Source organism: Rhineura floridana, chromosome 2 (assembly GCF_030035675.1).
Source record: "Rhineura floridana isolate rRhiFlo1 chromosome 2, rRhiFlo1.hap2, whole genome shotgun sequence".
Taxonomy (NCBI): domain Eukaryota; kingdom Metazoa; phylum Chordata; class Lepidosauria; order Squamata; family Rhineuridae; genus Rhineura; species Rhineura floridana.
In genome coordinates, this window is record NC_084481.1 from 134,251,368 (window position 1) to 134,278,021 (window position 26,654).

Here is a 26,654-nt window from a genome sequence, read left to right on the forward strand (position 1 = left end):
GATATATTTTCTGCTTCCTATTGAAGTCATTGTCATTTCCAAGTAATGCATTTGAGAGTGTGAACTGCTTTATCATTATTAAGTTCTATCATTTTCACTTTATTAAAAACATTTCCTAATCTGTAATGTACCTTACTATGTTATCTCAGTGACACTATACTTTCAGTTGTTGATATCAGTACATTTCCCTTTCCTAATTCCATGCAAACTTTAATAGACCATGCCCCCTTATGTCAATACCACATGGCAGTATATTGACACTATGAGCAGGTTCACTTGGAAGCATTTCAAAGTGCCATTTTATATAGGAGCTACTGAAAGTGTGCCCCTGGCATAGGAGGAAAGGCACAAGTAGGCTGCAGGATATTAACTTTACTTCTCTCTCCAGCAGCAATTCACTGTGCTCTTGCAAGAGCAGATCCACACACAGGAACCGACTGTTGCAGATTGCACTTGCTGAATTAAAGCCAGCCCAGTTTCCATATTAGTTAAATAAAAAATGGTGGTCACTGTTAGAATTCAAGGGTTACTCGTTATGTTATATCTTTATTGCTTAGTCAACTGACCATTGCAAACCAAAGCTAGTACAAAACAATAAAACTTTAAAACTTAAAACATAGAGCCATAATTATAAGTAGTACAGAGATCAATTTCATACATTACAAATTAACAGCAGTGCGCAATCATGTGGGATCTAGTCATCATGGCCAGGTTCAGAAATTTGGCCACCTGAACAGTAATTGCTTTATCAGTGCCCACTAGGAGTATTGTCAGGAGAGCAGCGGAGGAGCGTCCTGGGAAGGATTGCAAGATGGGATATAGAAGATCTTTCCTAGCTCCATCATAAAATGTACACCTAAACAAAACATGGGATACCATCTCCACTTCAGAGTTGTCGCAAGGGCAGTATCTATTGTTCCTGGGGATTTTTTCATATCTGCCCTCCAAAAGCTTGGAGGGTAGGGCATTAAAGCGGGCTAGAGACAAAGCTCTTCTATACTTGGGAACAGTTAACCAAAGTAAGTAATGCATCCCCTCATTATGATGGAAACCAATTAAACCCAGTGAACGAGGAGAGCAAGGACCCGAAGCATGTGCAAAAAGCTCTTGGTTATCGATGTCAGCTAACCACTGTTTAACAGTCCTCCTAGCCATGCTGAGTTCCATAGAGAGCAGGTCATTATGGGAAAGGCCAACTGAAGCAATTTTATCTGTCACCAGTTTAAACCAAGGTGACTCTGTAGGGTCACTCATCATCTGCCTCTTAAGTGAGTCCTGCAGAAGCAGGGAGCAGCATCGAAGCCAGTATTGGATTGTATAAGTCCAGGCAGAGCAGTTAATAGAATTAAGGCCAGCTTCCAATTTGAGAGTAGCACCAGAGATGCATCTAGGGACTCTAAAGATGGATCGAAGAAAGAAATTTAAACGTCCCTCAAGAGATCCCTTAAAATAGGGATACCAGATTGGGGCCCCATAGAGCATCATCGGGACAATTTTTGTTCTGTCAACACAAACGGCAGCTGGAACAAAATTCCCCCCTTAGTGAAAAAGAAGCGGGAAATAGTGCCCAGGTTTTTCTCAGCTTTGGTTTTGATGTATTTGACTTGGGGTCCCCAGTTGGTAGCTTCGTGAAACCAAATCCCCAAGTACTTATAGGAGTTAACCTGTTCAATTCTAGCAGGGCCCAAGAACCAGGGGAACCTAACCTTCCTCCTAGCGAACACGACTACTTTGGATTTGGCATGATTATTAACTGGTTGTCTTTACGGTAATCCACAAAACCCATAAGTAGTCTTTTCAGGCCCAGCCAGGTTTGAGAAACCAGGACCGCATCATCTGCATAGAGCAGGATACATACTTTCGTAAGCCCAAGTTTGGGTGGGTGAGATTGTATCCTTCTCAATGCAGGAGGAAGGTCGGCCAGGTATAAATTAAATAAGGTAGGGGCAAGAACACACCCCTGTCTAACCCCCTGGGAGGAATGGATCTCCCTTGAAAGGTGAACATGATAGTTACATCTGACTTGAACAGTTGTGTTATGATGTAATGCAGATATCAGGAACAGTAGCCTTTTATCAATGGACAGAGATTCTAATTTGCTCCATAGTCGAACACGGGAAATGGAGTCAAACGCAGACTTCAGGTCTATGAAGGCTGTATACAGTTTGCCCCCTCAAGGTTTAGAGTATTTGTATGCTAAGTGAGCCAAAACCAAACAGTGGTCGAGAGTGGAGCACCCAGGTTTGAACCCTATCTGATCCTCTCCCAAGATATTGTTTGTACTTATCCACTGTTTCAGCTTTGAGCTTAGGTAACTAGCATACAGCTTTCCCACAATCGACAACAGACTGATCGGACGGTAGTTACCCGGGTCACTCTTGGGGCCACTCTTGTAAATGGGAATGATGTAAGCCTTCAGCCAAGTTATGGGGATTTTACCTGATTTGTTTATTAAGGTAAAAAGGGAGGCCAGCAGGGGAGCCCACCAGTGTATATTACATTTCATCAACTTCAAGGGGATACCATCAGGGCCAGGAGCTTTGTCGACCTTTAATTGGGATAAAAGTTCCTCGATGATATTAATGTCTACAGGGGGCCACTCAGGAATGTCAGGAGACAGACAGGGAGGAGAACTTAATTTAGAAGAATTTGAATCATTGAACACTGCTCGAAAATGGTCCTCCCAGATGTTAGCTGGGATGTGGCAGTCAGGGCTACCGTTGTGATTAGCCAGGGCCCTGGAAACAAGCTGCCAAAAGGACTTGGTGCTACGGGTAATAGATGCTGCTATTAGCATTTGCCATAGATCTCTGGTAGCCTCGTTTTTCTTCCTGGATACAAGTTTTTTATATTCTTTCCTTAATTCATAATATGAATGGGGAAGTTGGCTCTCATTGTTGCTACAATCCTGGCGATAAACAAAATGAATTCTCCTCCTTAGATCGATACATTCTCTGTCAAACCATACATTGGATCTTTCTATAGGGACTCTTAGGATTTTCTTGGAGGTGGTTTGGAGTGTAGAGCTCATGTGTTTTATCAGTTCATCAAAAGTAGTCATGCCTTTACTAGGCAAGCTATCTATTGCAATTGATGCTACTGTTCTTATTACATGAGGAGAGGAAATATACCTATTGAAAGCCTGACCTGTATTGGTGGACCACTTAATCTTGTTTACACTAACCTCTATAGGTAAGTTGAGGAGTGGGTGAGATGATTTCTTTAAGTGAGACAAACCAGGGATTAAAAGAGAAAATTCCAATGGCAAATGATCACTATCGGAATTAACTGCAACTCTAAAAGCATACCAACGTTTTCACCTCCTTATGGGTAATAATATAATCGATCACACTCAAACCCCTGGGAGAGATGTAAGTAAATTCCCCCCAGTCATCATCTACACTAGAGCCATTCAAGATACATAAATCGTTTTTAGAAACAAACTGGAGCAGACCAACTCCTGCACAATTCAAATAGGTATCTTTAGAATGTCGTAGGTTGCGCCTTAGTTGACTCCTGTCAACATAGAGAGAGATGTCACTCGGAGGGACAGACGCCAGGTAGGTTCCTGTCCTGGTGTTGAAATCTCCTGCAATTATGGAGAGTGTGTCAGGAAATTTAGATGTCCAGTGACCGAATAGATAATAATAATAATAAATTTTATTTCTAGGCCGCCTATCTGGCCACACAAGCGGCCACTCTAGGCGGCGTACAAGATCAAGTAAAATACAACATACAAACTACATAAAACCCCAAGAACTACAATATAAAACGAAACCGAACCCACCCATAGCTAAAACCAATAAAATTAGGCTACCCCATGTTGGTGTGTGTGCGTTGTTGCGTGAAACAGCATGCATTACGTTGGAGTTAAGTTGAGCAAGAGACTTCTTCAGAACATTAGAGCATGTTAAGAGTCTTTTATTAAGACATTATGGCTTAAGGCTTAAGAGTAAAATACATGTAGAGTTTCTTCAGTCATCCCCCCCCTCTGGGGGTAAACACAAAAGACAACCTCTCAGTTCAGAGGCAATATTCAGAAGACACAACTTACAGACTCTGTTAAAACTTTCCCAGTCTATCAGATGGTTACCATAGCAACGGCCTTGGCAGTCCATTCCCAGACTGGGCTAAGACAAAACTCCCCCTAGTTACAGTTTTGCAGACTTGATGGAAAACTACTAGACCTCATGCCAACAAGCCCCCCTTTTCCCCATCATGTCTGTCAATTACAAAAAAAATCTCAACAATACATCTCCACAATACATAGTCATACAGTAATACATTTCTACAATACCTCTTGCAATACATTTCAGTACATTGCATCATACACTTTCAGTTCAGTACAGTTCAAAACTTTATTCACTCAAACTTTGGTTGAACACATGTCAAATAAAGTGTCTCAGGATCCATTTCTACAACTTTATTCATTCCAGAACTTGTTATTAATCCCACGGTAAATCTTTCAGGCGGTTTGCCTAAATTTGCTCTTGTAGAGCGTCTTAAAGGAACCAGAGCTTCGGCTCTCTCTGCCCCCCCATTTGTGCTTGTACTTGTGCTTGGCACCGCGTGCCCAGGATCTTCCATTTCCTCAGCTTTTCGTTTCTTTGATCTGCGTTTCCCACAAATGAGCTCATTCAAAGCATCTCTGAGAGGAATTTGTGTACCTTCCACTTTAATGTCAAGGTTTGGCTTAAATGTCTGTGATTGTGTCCGTGTTTGTGTGTCATCTGTTCCTGTAAGAATAACTGTCTGCCTTTGATCCCAAGGCTTTTCTGAGACTTTAATGCTTCTGCTCAGAATTAACTGCTGTGTTTCTGGACACCAAACTCTGAAATATGCATTCTGAAATCCCAAAACAAAACCTTGCTGTGCTCTGGGCGCAAGCTTGCCCCTCCTTTTTCCCTGTGGAATGTGGATCCAGCACCTTGCCCCGAATTTTTGAATGTGTTCTATTTTAGGCTTTCTGCCAGTAAGTTTCTCATAAGGAGACATTCCAAGTGCACTGTGTAACACCCTATTGTGAATGTAATTCGCATAAAGAATTGCTTCTCCCCAGAAGGAATTCCCTAAACTGCAATCCATCAGCATGGCTCTCATTGCTTCCTGCAGCACCCTATTTTTTCTCTCAGCAGTTCCATTGGAAAACGGGCTAAATGGAGCAGTGAAATTCTGGTTTATTCCCTTACTCTCCAGAAAGTCACTCAACCTTGGTCCGAGCGTATAGCCCCTACTGTGACGCCGTGTTGAGTTTCGATTCTCTTAATGAACAGTTTCAGCTTCTGCTCAGCTTCACTTTTATGCTTTAACAGAAAAACATGACAAAATCTTGAAAAATCATCTACCAGTACCATGAAGAATTTCGCACCTCCTCGTGAAGCATTTATTGGCCCTGATAAATCAACATGAACTAGCTGGTTGGGAGCTGTTGTGGATCTTTCAGCCTCCCGGTTAATTGGTGCAATAGTCATTTTAGCTTTATGACATGCATCACAATCCATTAACTGTCCACAATCTTTTAAACGCATGTTTTCACTGTGCAAAGGGGTTTTCTTTATCGTGTCGAAATTTGCATGCCCCAGCCTTTGATGCCATTCATGAACGCAGCCCTGATGTACCTGTGCCTCAGCATTTAACACAGCACACCCTGCTTGACTGCTCTTTATTACAAACTGTGAATCATTCAGGCTTCCCTGCATGCACACTTGATCTCCCCTCATAACAAAACATTGATCTTTGTGAAACAAAATTGAATAATTACAACTCACCAGTTTTCTAACTGATAAAATATTATGAGCCAATTCCGGAACAAACAAACATTCTGACATTATTCCAAGCTTGTCAAACTTCACCAGACCTTTAGCTTCCACAGATTTCCGTGATCCATCTGCCAGGTGCACAAAATCTTGCACTTCTTCTGAAACATAAAACACTGTCTTTGATTAATATATGGCTTGCCCCGCTGTCAAGCAGCCAGTCAATAGGTCGTAAATCTTGAGACTTCTGTTTACAAACAAAGTTCACACTTCCCTGCTTCAAGCCTCCGTCCCTGGAGTTTCGCTTGATTGCACAGTCTTTCTGGAGATGCCCACGAGCCCCACAGGCATAACAAGATTTCAGCCGCTGCTGCTCCCGCTTGTTTTCCTGTCTGCTGCTGCTTTCTCCTTTCAGCTTGGCTCTTTGCTTTTCCTCAGCACTTTTCGCCTCTTGTCTCCGCTGCCATTCCTGGGTCAGCTTTTCCTCAATAAATGCAACGTTCAGACCTCCGTCAGGCATGGCTTCAAAGCCATGACCATATTATTCCAAGTCCCATCGAGTGAAGCCAGGATCAGATAGGTCTTCTGAAGTTCAGAGTGTTCGACGCCTCGGTCCGTCAGCTCAGCAAACAGGCGTCTGAATTCCATGAGATGCTCACTCATTTCGCACTCACCCGTGAAGTGCATCTGGTAAAGCTTCCGTGCCAAACACAATCTAGATCCCGCAGTCTGTTGCACATGAAGAGCCTCCAACACGTCCCACATCTGTTTGGCGTTTGTAACATCTCTCACGTGTAGCAGTTGAGAGTCAGATAGAGCCAGAAGTATAAAAGCTTGTGCCTTCTGATCTCTACGCGTCCAGGCCGCAGTCAGTACCGCCGGAGTGGGTCCATCTATTGTGTCCCATAAATCTTCTTTTATCAGCAAAGCCCGCATCCTCGGCTTCCAGCTGCCATAATTCTTTTCATTAAGCCGTTCCATTGGCAAGCCTCCCCCAGACAGGTTTACAGCCATGTTGCTCACCTCCGTCTGGTACAATCAATCAAGCTGCCCTCTGGAACTCCGTCTGACGTTCAGACCAGCAACTTACTCCCGTGTAATGCGCTGTGGATCTGGGCCATAACCCCTGTTGGGGTGTGTGCGTTGTTGCGTGAAACAGCATGCATTACGTTGGAGTTAAGTTGAGCAAGAGACTTCTTCAGAACATTAGAGCATGTTAAGAGTCTTTTATTAAGACATTATGGCTTAAGGCTTAAGAGTAAAATACATGTAGAGTTTCTTCAGTCATCCCCCCCCCTCTGGGGGTAAACACAAAAGACAACATCTCAGTTCAGAGGCAATATTCAGAAGACACAACTTACAGACTCTGTTAAAACTTTCCCAGTCTATCAGATGGTTACCATAGCAACGGCCTTGGCAGTCCGTTCCCAGACTGGGCTAAGACAAAACTCCCCCTAGTTACAGTTTTGCAGACTTGATGGAAAACTACTAGACCTCATGCCAACACCCCAGGGATCTTGTAGGCCTGCCTGAATAGCCAGGTTTTCAAGGCTTGGCGAAAACTTGGCAGGGAGGGGGCATGGCGAAGATCATAAGGGAGAGAGTTCCAGAGGGTGGGGGCCACAATTGAAAATGCCCTCTCTCTGGTCCGCACCAGTCTAGCTGTTTTGACTGGTGGGACCGAGAGAAGGTCTTGAGTGGCTAGTCAGGCGGCCTATTTGTTGATGCTGGAGGCGTTCCTTCAGATAAGCTGGGCCGAGACCGTATAGGGCTTTAAAGGTTAGTACCAACACCTTGAATTGGGCCCGGTAAACAACTGGTAACCAGTGTAGATCTTGTAACACCGGAGTGATGTGATCGCGGCGATGGCTGTTCGTAATCAAACGTGCCGCTGCATTCTGTACCAGCTGCAGTTTCTGGACCGTTTTCAAGGGTAACCCAATGTAGAGTGCATTACAGTAGTCTAAGCGAGAGGAGACCAGGGCATGAACTACCCGTGGGAGAAGATGGACAGGCAGATAGGGTCGCAGCCTCTGTATTAGATGTAATTGAAACCAAGCTGCCCGGCTCACTACCAAAACCTGAGCCTCCATGGACAGCTACGAATCAAGGATGACCCCGAGGCTGCGGACCTGGTCCTTCAGGGGCAGTTTTACCCCATTGAGCACCAGGTCTAAAGCTCCTAATCTTTTCCTGTCTCTCACAAGCAGTACCTCGGTCTTGTCAGGGTTTAGCTTCAGCCTATTTCCTCCCATCCATTCACTTACTGACTCCAGGCACTTGGAAATGGTCTCCACAGCCAACTCTGGTGAGGACTTAAACGAGAGATAGAGCTGGGTGTCATCCGCATATTGGTGGCACCGCAGCCCAAATCTCCTGATGATGGCTCCCAGCGGCTTTACATAGATGCTGAATAGCATGGGGGCAAGGATAGAACCCTGTGGCACACCACAATTGAGAGGCCAAGGGTCCGAGACCTTATCCCCCAATGCCACCCGTTGATGTCTGTCTGAGAGATAGGAACGGAACCACCGTAGAACAGTGCCCCCTATTCCCATTCTCTCCAGACGATCTAAAAGGATACCGTGGTCGACGGTATCGAAAGCCGCTGAGAGATCCAGGAGGATGAGGAATGCATGTTCTCCTTTATCCAACGCCCTCCTTAAATCATCCACCATAGCGACCAAAGCTGTTTCAGTTCCATGACCAGTCCTGAAGCCAGACTGGAATGGATCCAGATAATCTGCTTCATCCAAGTGTGTCTTTAACTGTTCGGCCACCACTCGCTCGATGACCTTGCCCAAGAATGGAAGATTAGAAACTGGGCGAAAGTTGTTTAAATCTTGGGGATCCAAGGAGGACTTTTTCAGAATGGGCTTTATTACCACCTCCTTGAGGGCTAATGGCACCACACCTTCTTCTAAAGAAGCATTCACCACTGCCTTGATCCCTTCGCTCAGTTTCTCTTTACAGCCCAAAATGAGCCATGTAGGGCAAGGATCAAACAAGCAAGTGATTGGCTTCACAGTAGAGAGCACCTTGTCCACTTCCTCAGAGGGAAGAGGCTGAAACCGATCACACCAGACCGGAATGCAACTGGCCGACTCTGGCACACTTCCTGTATCCACGGCATACGGAACCGCACTCTTTAGGCGCTCAATTTTATCAGCAAAGTGTTTAGCAAATATGTCACAGGAGGCTTTAGAAAGTTCCATGGGTTCCTGCACAACTGGACCGACCAGGCTTCGGACCACTTGGAACAACCTCCTGGGACAACACTCTGCGGATGCAATAGAGGCAGCAAAGAAAACCCTCTTTGCTGCCTTCGTTGCCACTTGGTAGGCTGCAATTGCTGCTCTAACCAGTGTCCGATCGTCTTTGGAGTACGATTTCCGCCACCAGTGCTCTAGTCGTCTCACCTCCTGTCTCAGACCCCGCAACCATGGAGTATACCAGGGCGCAGTCTGAGTTCTATTCAGGGGGAGAGGACGTTTCGGAGCCACCCGGTCAATTGCCCCGGTGATCTCCTTATTCCACTCCATCACCAGGGTTTCGACCGGGCGACCTTCAGACAACTCCAAATTCCCCAGTGCATTCAGGAATCCCTTAGGCTCCATCAGGCGCCTGGGACGGACCATTCTAATAGGTCCCTGTCCCCTGCGGAGGGTGTGCGGCAATGAGAGATCTATATTTACCAGATAGTGATCTGACCATGACACGGGGTTAACAACAACAGCCCCTATTTTCAGAGCACTTCCATCCCCTCCCGAGACAAACACAAGGTCAAGAGCATGACCGGCTACATGGGTGGGCCCCGTATTACTAAGGTGCAGTTCCCAGGAAGTCATGGTTTCCAAGAAATCCCGAGGAGCTCCTGTGAGAGCTGCCTCAGCGTGCAGGTTAAAATCCCCCAAAACCACTAGGTTAGGGGACAGAGCCCGCACATCCGCAACAACCTCAAGCACCTCAGTCAGGGAGTCTGCTGTGCAGCGGGGTGGGCGGTACACAAGCAGAATTCCTAAACTGCCCTTTGGGCCCAACCTCCAGTACATGCAGTCAACAAACGTGGTCTTGTGGAAAGGAGGTCTGGTAAAAATCAAAGACTCCCGATAGATAATTGCCACACCCCCTCCCTGCCTACCAACCCTCGGCTGCTGCACGTACTGGAACCCGGACGGACACATGGCCCCAAGCACCGGGGCTGAGGCCTCGTCCAGCCAAGTTTCCGTGATGCACAACAGGTCTGCATTCTCATCCACAATCATATCGTGGATAGACAGTCAATCTTAAGCCAATTTAACTTGGAATCCTCTTTACTAGCTGATGGAGGAAGGTAGATATTAAATAAGAGTAGGGTTATGGGTATAGTTCTCAAATCTAGAGTCAAGGCCATCAAATTAGAGTCATTATCCGAAAGCTCGGTTATCTTAACATCCAAGGCCGATGAAATTAGGATACATAGACCCTGTTTGGCTCTGCCCTTACTCTTAGTAGTGTTTGCAGGGATGCAGTAGGTCACAAACCCATTTACAAAAATATGATCTCTACACCAAGTCTCTTGGAGCAGAATGATGTTGAACTTGTCCATATAGGCCAAAAAGTTACAATCGCTGCTTTTGGATTTCCAACCCGCAATGTTCCAGGAGAGGAATTTTAAAGAGGTAGAGCCGTTCACCGGTCGAAGTCAGTCTACCTCTTCTATTTTGTCCAAATTGCCGCCGGTATCTGCCATAATGCAACAATTAATAGGCGGTACACGAGGCATAAAATTTTGGGCAGTAGATGTGTGTAAGCTGTTATTGCAATCTGGTAGGATTAAGCAGAAAAGATGGCGACCTAGCAAGATGATGTTTTGGGAGCTCTCTCTGCTTGCCGGTCAAGGGTACTAATTACCATCATATCGTAAACTTTTTACTCCTTCTGTCTGCCAGCTCTATATTTTACTTGGACTTTTGACTCTGGAGGGTAGTTCTGTGATGATAACATTCCTCTTTCTCTCTCCGGTTTGACTCGGCCAATGCCCAACTCATGCTAAGTAATTACTGTTATTTACGGTTAAGAAGTAATCCTCCCCTCACCTGGCAACTCCAACTTCAAAGGCTCTAGGATTGTTTATTTTTTCTTCTTGGCTTTTACTCTGGGGTGTTATATCACCTGCAGGGTTTACTGCAGTTTATGTAGCCTATTCAGCACAGGGCGAGTGAAAATGACCTCGTAACAAGTAAAGAGAAGGACTGAGTCGAATGTGGATGTGGAGCACTCTGGGACCCTGAAATTTTGGGGCGGACAATTTAAGGCACACTGAGGTCATCGTCCCCTGTCGAGCTCGGCCTAGGCTTGCAGTTGTTGGATTATAACTTTTATTGCTGTGTCTCTTTTAGCAATTTACCTTACTCAAGGTGTGATGGTTCTCACCAGAGTTGGTTATAAACAAATGGGACTGGTTCCTGTGATGGAAGATGTCATGTCCTTTGTCAAAACGCATAACCAGCTCAAAATTACAGACTTCTTTGGATCCACCCCAAAGGAAAGGTTTCAAGCAAAGACCTTGGTTGATTCTCCAGCTGCTGAAATTTTGGACTGGGCCCTGGGCCCTCAGTGTATAGTGAGAGTTATGGATTGTGACGCACAAGGGACAGAAGAAGAGTTTGGCAAGGGTTACTCATACCCTTACCGATCTCTATGTATGGATGTGAAAGTTGGACAGTTAAAAAAGCAGATAAGAGAAAGATCAACGCTTTTGAAATGTGGTGTTGGAGGAGAGCTTTGCGCATAGCATGGACCGCGAAAAAGACAAATAATTGGGTGTTAGAACAAATTAAACCAGCACTATCATTAGAAGCTAAAATGATGAAACTGAGGCTATCATACTTTGGACACATAATGAGAAGACATGATTCACTAGAAAAGACAATAATGCTTGGTAAAACAGAAGGGAGTAGAAAAAGAGGAAGGCCAAACAAGAGATGGATTGATTCCATAAAGGAAGCCGCAGACCTGAACTTACAAGATCTGAACAGGGTGGTTCACGACACATGCTGTTGGGATCGCCGATTCATAGGGTTGCCATAAGTCGTAGTCGACTTGAAGGCACATTACAACAACAAACATTTATCTAAAAGATAGGTGGGATTTAAGTGTGACTACATCATATCATGAGATTCTATAGGATTTCAGTAAACTTTTGGAACTATTTCCCCACCACCACCAAACCATAGAATGGACTCAAGCCAAGATTTCAACATTACTTTCTTTTAACAAAATTACAAGTTACATTTTGGCCAGAGTCCTGACACTTAAGTAAACTGACACTCATGTTTTACCACTGTTTTTCAGTAGCTGAGGGAAGGTTATGCTCTGAACTCTTAAAAAAAGAAAGGTCTGGTGATTCATAAATAAAGGAAGGGCCAAATTCATTATTAACGTAGCAGAGTTATAAAATGATTGTAATGAATCCTGGTATAAACTTGTGGTTGTGCTGGCTTCAGTGCATCTTCACCTCCATTTTCTGAACACAGAGACATGCATTGCTAGTCAATCTCTGCCCCCTTTTACTCCAAAACCTTGGAAATTGGAGCTCCAGAGCATTTTACCTTGAAGTCAGCTTCACAGTCTTCAAAGCTGATTGGCCATCAACTGCATTGCCATTCCAGGCGTGTCCAATGAAAACACTTTGCTATAGGCTCAGGCAGACATAGTGATTGGCCCTTTGGTTTGCTGTGGGCAGTCCTAATCAGCAGTGAGGAAGGGAGATGTGTCCGGCTGTGGCCAGAGCCATTTCAAAACGCAGCCAGAGAAAACAGTCTGTCCACTTTTGAAGCAACTAGTGTGTTTGCATCTAAAGATGTCGGTCATGACAAACATCAGCTGTATCAAAGCATGTCATCACTTCCAAATGAAGTTTATTGAGCATTCATTCTGGTTTGTGAGGTTATATGACAACACACCAGGTAATTGTTATCACACATTTTTCAGTGCATTTTACCATCGTTTTCATTACCACAAATGTCTATATATATTGGGGGGGGGCAGAGTTTGCTGTGCTAGAGTGCCTAATCCACTTCAATTGCATAACATGAATATACCGGCATGTAGTTGAATCTCACCTGCAAAATACTGAGAGTCTGGAAGTTACCTGTGTTTTTAAAATGCTACTTTATAAAAACGTACTTGGCTTGGAAACTTTACATTGAATTTGAATTAAATTGTATTTTAACTGAAAGCAAACTCTTGACTGGTAGCCCTGTTAGTACTTGACAGATCCTTGCAATGCCATCTAAATGGGGAAAAAACTTTCAGAATGCTGTGATTAAAATAAAATGCCTCCCAAAATAGGACTCAATGTTTTCCTTTAAGTATTTATTGGAATATGAAGAGAATTTACCTTCTTGCAATGTAGCTCATATTACATTCAGTCTTGAATTAAAAAGGATAAATTGTAATTAAAACAAAAAAAAAAACCCAACTTCCAACCATGCTCTTTTGCTATTGTCTAGGAACACAAATGATTTTATGAATCAGAAGCTAGCAAAAGTATGGCAACATTACTAGTGTCTTAGAACAAGTAACACACTTATTTTACCCAGGTTTAGGTTGCAATCCTAAGCATGCTTACATGACTGTCTCACAAGGAAATATGCTTAGGAGGGGACACTGATGTTTTATAAAAAAGGAAATAAGTAGATTCTGGAATTTTAAAAAGTGGTCTTACATGTCAGCACAATAATAGGAGAAATAATCCTTATTAGTATGAAGGTAGTTACATAAATGGGTAATTGCATACTCTGGCATCTACATGTGTTTCAGATTGATGTGGGTATTGATGATTTACAGTGAATCAACCCAAAGGTCCATATCTGAATGAGTGAGAAAACAAAGGAAATATATATATATATATATATATATATATATATATATATATATATATATATAAAATACACCTCAATGTGGATCTAAGACTCCTTGCTTTATCCACATATGGCTGTTGAATTCATATTTAGGGGTGCCTTTTTGTTGTTAAAAGAAGCAATAAAGTCCAAAAAAGAATACATCATCTACAATTGAAGATACACAATGGAATACAAAATAATTATTAAATATTAGAATACTTAATACTTCAAGATTTCAGCTTCATATGTGTTGCATACAATTTACAATGTATACTTTTAAGAAATAGTAAACCAGAAAGTAAACTTAATAAATACCACCTTGAAAAGCAAACTCTTAGAGAGCGTGTTTCATATCTCCTATAAAGTGCCAGATGGTATCCTTCACATTAATAAGTTACATTATAACCAAAGCAGTTTTTAAAACTTGATATTATTGCTGAGTTCTTTTAAAAAATTCAAATGAATCCAATTCTCACACAAGTTAAATATTTTGAAGTTCCACTGATTTCTGTGGAAAAGCGGCTGTGATCCCATACCTGCTTATCGAAGAGTAAATCCTATTTAATTCAATGGTACTTGCTTTTGTATAGAACTGAAATCAATAGGACTTCATCATGCTTAGCACTGGCTTAATTTTATCCCATTTTACTTAGAGCATCAGTGGAAATGCAACTAAAGTAAGCCTGCTTCTAGATAACCTAATACTATCATAAAGTATTTTTAAGATCTCTTTGTTGCTATGTGACTTCTTACTGTGGATCATGCTTTGTCACGATATGTTGTGTGCATTCCTTGTTGACTTCCAAGAAAGACAACTGAAGACACAAAGTCAGTTTCTCACAAAAGTAAGCATAGCTAAAAATAGTCTGATGCCTGGGTCTGACCGTTTAGATTGTGTGCCCACTTGATGGAATGACAATGGTTTTAAAAAGGATGAACATGGTGTGAGGCAAGCTATTGTTGGATCATTCCAGCCTGCTCCTGAAAACAGATATGGGCAACAGCACAAGTTTGAATAATGCAAATCCTATGCAAATCTACAAATCCAAGCATAGCAAATGCATATATTCAGCCCTAACCTTCTCTACAAAAGGGGAAAACACACATTTTACAGTCCTCCTCCAAGTCCCACTAGTGCAATCATGACAAATTTCATGACTATGTGATTCAGCACCACGCAGGTTAATTAGTTCACTTTGTTATGGCAGAAGGGCAGTCAGTTAGCTTTTGATATATGAATTATCTTACAGTACAATCCTGTATTTTTCTGTTCATAAGTTTAGTTCAATGGGTCTTACTTCCAGGTAAGTGTGCAATCCTAAACTCGCTTTCCTAGGGGAAGGCCCCACTGAATTCATGTAAAAAAAAAATTAATGGCTAACTTGACTTTTAGAAAGATCTTCTAATACTTGACATTTATTGCAGAAGCCTTAAAAGAGCTTAACCACAAAAGGGCTACTATTCTGCAAGGTACTGGGTCAAGGAATAGATGGAGGAATGAGTCATGTGCTGGGAGCACTGGGATGTGTTTGCAAAAGAAGGCTGGGGCTGTGGGCTTCAGAGCAACAATCCTAGACATGTTTATTCAGAAGTCCCACTGTGTTCAGTGGGACTTACTTCCAGGTAAGTATGCAAAGGATTCACAGCCTTAGTTTTCCTAGAATTGTTGCTGATGAAATGACTGGAAGACTGGAAATTTTTAGGAAGGGTAGGAGTGCCTCCAAATTCAGGAACGATTTCTATCAAGTATGTGCTAAATTCTGTGCTATGAAGTCTCTGAAGATTGATGGTAGTAGCTTAGTACCTGAACAAATGTTTTAGGGATGTCTTTTCTTTCAGACACAAGTCACCTTGTACATAATGTGTGCATTTATTTCCAAATGCCAAACTCTGTAGAAGTGTGTCACAGGCACTGCAATTGCAAAACACCTCATTTTTTAACATAGCAAGTCACATCCCTGTAGTGCAAGCAGTTAGGAAACAGAAGGGATAGAGGAAAGCAGTCTGGTGATAGTGATGATATAGGCAGCAAATAAATAATAATAATAATAATAATAATAATAATAATAATAGGAGGAGGAGGTGGTGGTGGTATGGAAAACCTATTGCCACTAGTCAAATTATTGCTGTGAGTTCATCTCTCTTCTGGGCCCAGGTAGCTGCAAACTGAAACTGAGAAAAAACACATTTCTGCTTAGTTTTGCTTTGTCTTTTAGGTCTCAAAGCCTCCTTCTGCCCTGCTGACTCTAGCAGTCCTAGTGTGATCTACTGAAAGCCTCAGCCATTTGAATTTCATTATTTCCCTGTGGAGCAAATTGCTAGTGCTAAGGAAGAAACAACAGCCCTTCCCTTAAGAGTGAAAATCTGATTGCTACTTCATTTTATTCTAACAGTTCCTTGGAAGCAGTCCGTTGTCTTTCTCCAAATGGCACAAAATTGCCAGTTTTGACCTTGGAGTAGTATTGCCAGAAAGCCCTATTTTTATTTCTAAGGAACTGTTCCTTAGTATGGAACACTGTCATTCCACATAATGGAACAAATGTTATTTTGAAATGTTGCAGCTCCAATAGAACTCCACTCTGTGGACACCACAGCAATTACTTTTTAAATTTAGATCTGGCAAGATTAGTTCCCTACATTGAGGGGAAGGATGGCTCAGATTCCAATCTTTCACTGCTGCTGGCATTCCAGCTGGGCTCTTTCCATCTTTACATCCTGGAGGGAGCCAAGCTAGACTCAACAGTAGCTTCCAACTATGTTAAATCCTTTTACAGCATTTAAAACAATTCTTGAAGAAAGAGGAGGGAAAGGTTGAAAGTCATTGCTTCAAGTCTGACACAGTTGTCCTGGGAGGCCCCAAGGTTTCATATCTTAAAGACTGTCCCTTATTTTTAAAGTTCCCAAGTTATCCAGCAGATGTAACAAACCCCAGTAGCAGAATATTCATGGCCCCAGTACAACCCTTATTTTGGAAGTTCCAAGCAATGTACTCAGAAATGCACTGAGCACATAGTTGTGTATTGTGCACTGATTGAAGGTGGTGTATGTTAGATGATGACTAAAGGCATTACATGCTGTTACTGTAGGTATTCCATGCTCTGGATTCATGCATTTTAAATATGGTAAAGAGATGGGAGTTTTTCCCCCTTCTGGTGACTTTGACCCCATAATTTAAAAAACCTATGTTCTTGCAGGCTTGCGTGACATGGACGAACATCATACCCTTGTACTTTGCCAAGTAAATAGCTTCCACGCTTTGGTTCCATACAATATCTAACGAGTATCTGAATTTCCATTTTCCTCAACACACATTGAAAGAATGGGGAAATTATTCTTTTACTTCTCTTCATAAAAAATTAGTTATGTTTCTAGAAAAGTTCACAAAAGATTAGCCCTTCTACTCCTGATTACATAACCTGAAATAACTACCATTCCTTGATTTCATTATTGCAATCACTAATCAGGATACAACTTTACATGTCAGTTATCTGCAGTGAGTGAAAAAGTGGAATAAAATTCATCTTTAACCATCCTTACTGTAAGTCTAACAGGTTTACAAAAGGAGGAAAGCAGCAACAAATCCTCCAGTCTGGCAGAGATCAGGACTCTCTTGTTTTACAACATTATTTACTTATCATCAGTAGACAATCTATTAAGACTTAGACCTGGGGTAACCCATGGCAGTTGCCTTGGGAAAGTCACTCAGCCTTAGCTCATTCATGTAATATGGGGAAAACAGTCGCCCACCACACAGGTTGTAGTGAAAATACAACCCATGAGTAAGTGGCTGCAGTTGGGAAGAAGCAGGGAGAAAAATCCAAAAGCTGTTAGCAAGTCATTATCTCTTGGCCTCAGTGACTTATTTCCCAAGGTTATTGACCACAAGCCAACATCAAGTTGAATCAATGAGTTTAGAGTGCCTAACTTTGCTGAAATGTGACTAATTATAAAGCTTCTGGATATGGCCAGTACTATCTAATCATATAATCACATATACTAATAAGACTTTTTTGAAAGTTGTACAACCCACTTATCCACAACTGCGCTATACTTGATTGCACAGTGGCGTGGGCTCCAAAAGCTGCTAAGTCACAATCTAGCCTCTACACATCTGGAAAACATATATATAAGTGATCTGCCAATCTTTTAGTCAGCAAGGCTGCAGTCCTATGTACACTTACATGGGAGTAAGGCCAAGGGAACTCAATAGATTTTACTTCTGAGTAGACAGGCATAGGACTACACTGTTTATATTATTTGCATATCCCTTTTATACATAATCCTCAAAGCAGACACTGCACAAAATAAAACACGCTTGCAAGCCACCTCCCCCCACCACCACAGGGTCTATGTGCCTTTAACAGCTGTGTGACATGCAAAAATCCAACAAGTACATTTTTTAAAAAATGGACAGAGATGTAGTAGTCACCTGTTGAATTTCTGCATGCCAGAAAGTTGGGAAAGACATAGGAGCTTGGGATTATTATTATTATTATTAAAAAACCAATAGCCCATACAACAATAAAGCAAAACAGCCCCCTCCATGATAGCAATAAAATAAAATAAAATATGATAAACCAATTAATTGCCAGCTGGTTGTCTCCTGAGGAGAACCACCGCCTCATGGGAGAGTTATTTCTTTGCATTTTCAACGTGCTACGCGGGGATGGTATTACAATCACCATGACGGGTTCGGAATAAGGAGGGACTAAGTAATAACAACAACAACAAGAAGAGCCAGGACGTTGATGAAGAAAAACACTGGGCCACCCAAAGCATGCACAGCAAGTCTCCACCACGTGGTCGCTGCGGAGCCGACAGGGAATGCTGGGGTAAGTTGCTGTGCGTGAGGGATGGGTGGAAGGTGCCAAGTTGTGGCGCTGCTGCTCCTGTCCCCTCCGCTCCTGCTCAGCCTTTGAGGTACTCGGTTTTGAGGCGGCTGAGGCGCGTGCCGTGGCTCCGGACGGTGAGCGCGAGCAGCTCATACTTGTCCCTGAGGCCCGTCGAGACGGCCAGGGTCTCCTTGAGGAGAGCCTGCGCGTGCACGAGCATGCCCAGGAAGTCGTCGTTGAGGCGGCTCTCCTCGCGGCTCTCGTGCTCCTGGCCCTGCCGGAACTTGTTTTCCAGCTCGCCCAGGGACTTGTCCGAGTTGGCGTAGGCGTCGCCGATCTGCGTGGACTCCCTACGCAGGTACTTGCCGTAGCTCTCCTCACCGTCCAGGTCATAGGAGATGCTCTTGCGGATGCCTTCGAGCACCCGCGCCGCGTCCTCCACCTGCCGGCCCAGGATGGTGAATTCCTCGCGCGGCGTCAGGCTGGGCGCCGCCGCCTGGTGGGGCTGTGGCAGCCGCTGCTGCGCCTCCCCGCCCGCCGAGCAGCGCAGCCGGTCGCTCACCCTGAAGAGCAGCTGGCACTTCTCCGGGTCGTCGTTCTCCTCGTAGTCCCCGTCCGGCACGAAGTAATGGTGCAGCGTCCCGTTGGACATCTCCGGATATAGCGGCCCGTCGAAGTAGCCGCGGCACAGGCTGGCCAAGCAGCCCAGCAACCCTACCAAGCGAAGCCCCAGCGGCATCCCGGGAGAGAGGCTGCCCGACGGCGGGACCCCCAGCAGCGGACAAAGGCGGAGAGCAACGGAGCGGGGAGATCACGTCCTCTCGCCCTTCGCGCGGGGTTTCATTGGGGCTCCCTGGGAAAGGGTCCCTCAAATCGAGTTATTTTCACTTTGCTTGCGATTCACCCACGAGATCGTCTCCCGTCGTGGTGGCGGGGAGGGGAGGGAGGAAAGAGCAAACCCTTGGGAGGAGGTTCTTTTGATTTCTTTCCCTCCAAGATCCCCATCCACTTCCACCACGTTTTTCCTCCTTCCTCCCCTCTCCTCTCTTCCAAGCAGTGAAGCTTGCAAGCAAAAGCAGAGAGAGATTCTAGCTAGACCTGCCTGAAGCTGTTCCAGCCGCTTCGTGCTACTCTTTTTCTTCTACATCTGGATTGGTGGTAACGACGGCAGTTTGGCTTTTGGCCGTAGGATCTCTCTCTCTCTCTCTCCCTCTCAAATTACACTGCTGGTCCCTTCACTTCTGCAAAAGTCCAAACACCAAGTTTAGCAAGAAGACTTTAAGACCTCGATGTCATTATTAAAACTACAATATCATCCCTTTGAGAAATGAGGGAAGGGGACTCCATACTCTGACATAGTCAGGTGGGAACATAGCTTTAAAGGTTGAAGTTGGAAGAAATAAATGGGTGGGGGAGGTTCCACCTAAGTACACTTGAAGAAGGCCACACACTAATTTAGTTTGGAAAGAAAGGCCAGTAAGATTTCCAGCAGAAATTCCAAGCAAGCCCACTTAACTTATTTTGAAGTCAGACATCTGCAGAAACAGCAGAGTTTATTAACACTTGCACTAGGGTTAGAAATTGAGACACAGCTTCATCCAATTTCTTCCCTCTCCTTTTTAAAGCGAACAGTAAAATAAGTTTTCTATAATCTTTCCTTTTTCCATATATTGTCTACTTTTCTGGATAGGTGAAAGATTGGGACTGGCCCAAGGTCACTCAGTGGCCTTCATGACTGAGTGGGATTTCAAACTCTGGTCTCTGAGGGCACAGGCCAACACTATATAGTGAGCTGTTTATATTTTCTTGCACCGTGCAGATGGCATACCACTACTGCAGCCCCTTTTGCAGGGAGGAGGAGGTTTCCTGATGTCATGAAATTGAATGTCAGATCCACATGACAACTGCTTCGTATGAGCAGGAGCAGTTCCCACATGGTTTCAATTTAAATTACCATCACAACCACTGCTTTTGTGAATAGGACCTAAATTAGCACTAATTTTTTAAAGTTAATTCTTAAACATTATCCCTGGCCCAGGATATGGTCTGAAGGCACACAAGGCTACCACCTTGCTGAAGCTAAGCATTTATAGGTCTTTCAGTTTTTAATTTTGCAAGTATAACAGAAGGAAAGGGGGGGAAAGAGATTAAAAACCTCACCAGCTGACATTAACAATAAGAGTATTCTATCAATCCTAACTTAATTGTATAGATTAATATACACAGTCCATATGTCCAAATAGGTATCTAAATGAGATTGACAGTTATAAGTGACACATTCAAACATAGAAAAGGTAGTGAGATCTTCAGAAAACTGAGTAGCAGATGGTGGATGTTTGTCCTTGCAATATAAGTTTCTTAGCCACCGTTAGAGCTTGCAGGATCCACTTTTTTGTCCATCTGTTAGTCCCCATACTACAGGGATATAATTTAAGAGTGCTTGAATATCCACAAACACATAAAATTTCTTCCAACTATTTCAGGCCAGAAAAAAGACACCACAGGACATGTCCACTTCACATGCTTCAAAAAAGTGTTTTCATTGTTACATTGCCAACATCTACCTGACATAAATTCCTCCTGTGCTGTGGAGTCCAATATACCCAGAACATAAATTACAGTTGAATCAATCTCAGTTTTAAATCTACAGAAATACTACATATAGATGCTAAAGCAACGTTCCATTGATTGATCTGAATGAAACACTTTAACTCTCTGTTCCATGCATCTCTAAAATCCTGAACATCTAATTTACAATATTCCAATAAACACTGATAAACAACTATGCTGTTTTAGCTTTCTGCAAAGATTCAATTATTTCCTCCAGCAATATAGAAGATGATGAGACACTCAAAGCTGGCAAATAAACAGTAAAAGGTGCTGCAGTTGAAGATATTAGCATCCAGTACTAGCTGGTAAGTGGTATCTGACTGCAAAATTAAAAATGTCAAAAATTCTTCATCCGATCCTATTAACTGACCTAACACATGAATTTTACTATCAACACACTTCTTCCACAAAAAGGACTATTTTCACAGAATGCCACCTTGGGTTACATAATGGAAAGTTGTAGCATATATGTAGGAAAGAAATAAAAATTGTATCTGAGCGAGCATGCATGCAATGTCAGAAATGAGAATGAAGGAGGGACAGCGAGAGCCAGTGTGATGTACTAGTTGGAGTGTTAGACTAGAATTGGGGAGTTCCAGGTTCAAATCTCCACTCTGCCGCAAAGCTCCCTGAGCAATCTTGAGTCCTTCCAAACTAATCTCATTTTTTGACCAGGTAACCTCCCTTGTAGACTGTGGGAATGCTGTGGACATAATATATCTCGATGTCAGCAAAGCTTTTGACAAAGTGCTCCATGATATTCTGATTAGCAAGCTACCTAAATGTGGGCTGGATGGAACAACTATCAGGTGGATCCACAGTTGGTTCCAGAATCGTACTCAAAGAGTGCTTATCAATGGTTCCTTCTCTTGTCCTGGGCCCAGCGCTCTTCAACATTTTTATTAACGACTTAGATGAGGAGGTACAGAACATGCTTATCAAATTTGCAGATGATACAAAATTGGGGGGCATAGCCAATACAGTGGAAGACAGAAACAAAATTCAAAGGGACCTAGATAGGCTGGAGCATTGGGCTGAACACTACAGAATGAAATTCAACGGGGATAAATGCAAAGCTCTACACTTAGAAAAAAGAAACCAAATGCACAGTTATAAGATGGGGGATACTTGGCTCAGCAATACGACATGTGAGAAAGATCTTGGAATTGTCGTTGATCACAAGCTGAATATGAGCCACCAGTGTGATGTGGCTGCAAAAAAGGTAAATGCTATATTAGGCTGCATTAACAGAAGTATAGTTTCCAAATCTCATGAAGTATTAGTTCCCCTCTATTCAGCACTGGTTAGGCCTCATCTTGAATACTATATACCTTGTGCCAGCATATTGTATTAGCAAGCTATAATAGCCTTAAGCTGATCAATATAGTCAGAATATAGTTGTAATTTGCCTGGAGGCTTGTATTCCCCTCTCGGGCCCCAGCATCCTTGGGTATGTCAGAGCACCTCATAGCCACCTGCAGTCTAATCTAGGTGTTTTAATGAGGATATGATGGCTTGCCCAGTATGATGCTGGGAATGTATCTCGTTAGTTAGAGAGGCATCAAAGGAGCCCAATTAGGCATATATTCAAGTATATGTTTATCAGTGGGTATTTCATAGTTGGCTTAAATCTAAGTTATACTCCAAAGGCAGGTGGATGGGTCGAAGGACGGTCAATGAGCAGATAATGCAGCAGTTGCTTGTTAGTGCACGAGTCAAGTAACGGTCAATAATGAGCTTTGCTTGTTAGCAAAGATGGAGATAAAGATGGTAGCTATGCAGTTTGCCAAGGGAAGATGTCAAGGTGCTCCAGGAAAGATATAGTAGGCATATAGTATGTTAAGAATGGGTGCCAGGGTATTTCCATATAGTTTTCTAAGTAATTAGTCTGCTTTGAAGGTGTTCTGTGAAAAGGTCAGAACAGCCAATTATATGCAACAGATGTCATTATGTGTTACTTCAAAGTGTGTAATCTCATTAATCATATATGTAATTGCATGTGTATGCCAATGATATGTGCCAAGATTTATGCTATATAAACATGACCTGTGCCTGGTATGGGTGTTCAGTCTCTGATGTCCGCTACTGCAGAGTGGTGGGACTGATCCACTTTTATTGGGAATACTTGGCTGAATGCTGTAAGTTACTCAATAAATTTTAACTCTTTGTAAGCAAACCTCTTGTCTGCATCTCATCTCTGGTAATCCAAAACAACCTGGAGGTACACAAATACTGCATCCAGTTCTGGTCTCCACACTTCAAGAAGGATGCAGACAAACTGGAACGGGTTCAGAGGAGGGCAACAAGGATGATCAGGGGACTGGAAACAAAGCCCTATGAGGAGAGATGGAAAGAACTGGGCATGTTTAGCCTGGAGAAGAGAAGACTGAGGGGAGATAGCACTCTTCAAGTACATGAAAGGTGGTCACATAGAGGAGGGCTAGGGTTGCAAGGTCAGAAGCAACCCAAAACCTGAGATTTGAGGGGCGGGCCTGAGTGATGTCATTAAGCATGATACATTAAGCATCAATCACAGTTGCTTGGAGCATGCAATTAAAAAAAATCAGATTGGAAATTAAGATAGAAATCTTAGCTAAAAGATGGAGCCTCAGTAGCGAACGTTTAATCTAGCCTACTTGCTTTCAGCAAGAAGGGTTAAGTGCCTTCAGGCCAGGCCAGTCATCAGAAGGTCACTGTAGGGACAAAGGAGCTTAGTGCTGTAGAGATGTTAGATGGGAGCTTTGGGGAGTAAAGATGGATGCTCCTGAAGGCTGCAATGCTAAACACACTAAGGGATTAAGCCCCATAGAACTCAACAAGACTGACTTCTAGTAGATATAGTTTGGATTGTGCTGTTGGTAAACCTTGACTAGGGTTCCTCTACAAAGACATCCATATCCAAGCAGGGTTGGCAACCCCCTGCCTGGAATGCCCTGCCCTTATCTTTTAATGTGGCTGATCCAAACTTCTTTACAGATTTGACCCTTCACTTCAGAAAGAGGTCTGAGAAATGAGTAAGAGTAAGAAGTATCTTTTAAAATTGTTCTTTTCAATTCACTCTTGAATGCACATCATACCTAGGGCAGATCCACTCCATTTAAAGCACATTCAACACCCATTTGAAGCACATGAATTCCACCACAGAATCATGGGAACTGCAGTTTGTTAAGAGTGGTGAGAACTATAACTGTGAGGGGGAAACGACACTTCCCAGGATTCTTTAGGGGACGTCGTGCGCTTTAAATGCGAGTTGGATGTGCTTTAAACGTATTGTGTGAATCCACTTAATAAATTTTGCCTGCATGTAAATTGTTTTAATTAATTTTTCAAAATGGAAATGAGCTATAAACTGTAGTGGGTGACCATGGGCTACTCACCATCTCTCAACCTATCTGCCCTTCAGGATGAAAACAATGGAGAACCATGACCACCCCAAGGCATACTTAAAATGTAAAGGAAGTATTGTACAGCCATAGTGTGAAATCGGATACTTATTGGGACACAGTATGACAATATATATATATATAAGCATGACTATCAAATATGTCTATTATTTATACAACCTGTAAAGATATTTATAGTGCAATCTTATGTTTGTTTACTCAAAAGCAAGTCGCAATGTATTCAATGGGGCTTACTTAACCAGGGAAAACTGTACCCTGAAGTGATAAGGAACTTGTTCTTTTAACAAGCCTTTTAAGTTGAGACCTTATCCCAGTCTGTGTCTGTGTTAGAATTGCTTTTTAATGTTTTTAAACCTTTTCTTTAAAAAAATGTTTTTAAAGCTTTTAAAAATGTTTTTAAAGATGTTTTGTTTTAATATATTTTAAAGTCTGTTTTTATGATTTTTAAAGTGTTTTTAGTGCTTTTGTTTGCTGCCCTGAGCTCCTACTGGAAGGAAGGGTGGGATATAAATCAAATAATAAATAAATAAAAATAAATAAATAAACTTCATTCACTCAACCCAAAATTCAGAATCATGCCACTTTAAGCTGTTTTGCAACTGTTTATACTTGTTTTATGGTTATTGGTTTTTAAAATGATTCATCTCTTATTGTGAGCTGCCTTGATTTCCAATCACCAACCTACCTCACAGGGTTGTTGGAAAGGACACACAGAGAGAGGTGTAAAAATACACCCCATATAATCCTAACCATGTCTACTCAAAAGTAAGTCCTAATGGAGTATTGGATTAAATACTTTCATATTTCATAGCCCAGGGTCTGACTCTTACACAGAAGAGAAAAAAAAACTTTAAGCCATATTACTTACACAAATTGCAAAATCTGAAAGCCTCCATTTTCTGACGTTGAAATTAAGTTTAGGCATGCCTGGATCAAGAAGTCACAACCTGGCTTCATTTATTGGCTACAATCCTGAAAAGGCGGGGTTAGAGCCAGAGCTTGAACAAGTTACTTTGTTAAAGTACAACTCCCATCAGCCCCAGCCAGCATGGCCACTGGTTTTGGCTGATGGGAGTTGTAGTTAGAGCTAGGAGCTGGTCTAAACATCTGTAAAACAGATTTAACAGTCGCGCGGGGGGGCGGTTGATGTCTTGGTGTATATCTCGGGAACCAGACCACCTAGAAATTTTTTTTTTTAATTGAAGCTGAGAGCCGGAGATTAAGGGGCGCTAGCTGGAGAGCCAGAGGGGCCCCCCAAAAACTGGAGACTCCAGCCAAAAACCGGAGACCTGGTAACCCTAAGGAGGGCCAGGATCTCTTCTCGATCGTCCCAGAGTGCAGGACACGGAATAATGGGCTCAAGTTGCAGGAAGCCAGATTTTGACTGGACATCAGGAAAAACTTCCTAACTGTTACAGCCATATGACAATGGAACCAATTACCTAGAGAGTAGTGGGGTCTCCGACACTGGAGGCCTTCAAGAGGCAGCTGGACAGCCATCTGTCGGGAATGCTTTGATTTGGATTCCTGCATTGAGCAGGGGGTTGGACTTGATGGCCTTATAGGCCCCTTCCAACTCTACTATTCTATGAGTTCTTTCTTAGGGAAGGATATAAACAAAATGAATAATATGAGGCAGGAACTATACAGATCTCTGAAGACTCTCACTTGTGGGTAGACTGTCATGAGGCAATTGAGCAAACAGGTTGTGTTGCATGGTGGAAACCTGCCATCTGTATGCAGCCTATTTGGTTTTAGGGGCATAAGCTTAACACCATTTAGGCTAGAACAGTCCTATAAAATTTAGTGTGATTGCTGTGGAATGTGAGTAGATACGTTCAAACAATGAAGAAAACAGTGGGCTAAATTTTAAAATCATAATAACCTTGACAGAAACCAACTGGTAAATGACCTTTTTCAGGAGGATCATTGTAATAAAATTGTTATGAGAACTTAAAAGAATTTGCATGCTCTTTCAAATATCTTGTGTGTGTGTGTGTGTGTGTGTGTAGTATTGTGTTGATTTTGCCCTGCCTGTCCCACCATCCCCATCTTGAAAAGGTTAACTTCTTAAGAAATCCTTGGGTGAAGCAAGGTGAAGTACGGTATTTCTTTCAACTATTTTTTTTTTTTGAATAACACCAGTTTCAACTTAAAGTTAGG

At 42.8% G+C, this 26,654-nt stretch overlaps 1 protein-coding gene across 1 annotated transcript; it reads right to left on the reverse strand.

Annotated features, from left to right (window-relative positions):
• Window positions 1–12,672: 12,672 nt before the first annotated feature.
• On the reverse strand, window positions 12,673–19,820 carry FIBIN (fin bud initiation factor homolog). Its single transcript, XM_061610607.1, has one exon. The coding sequence runs from the start codon at window positions 19,214–19,216 to the stop codon at window positions 18,554–18,556; it is 663 nt and encodes a 220-aa protein (XP_061466591.1). The 5' UTR covers window positions 19,217–19,820; the 3' UTR covers window positions 12,673–18,553.
• Between the last annotated feature and the right edge of the window lie 6,834 nt (window positions 19,821–26,654).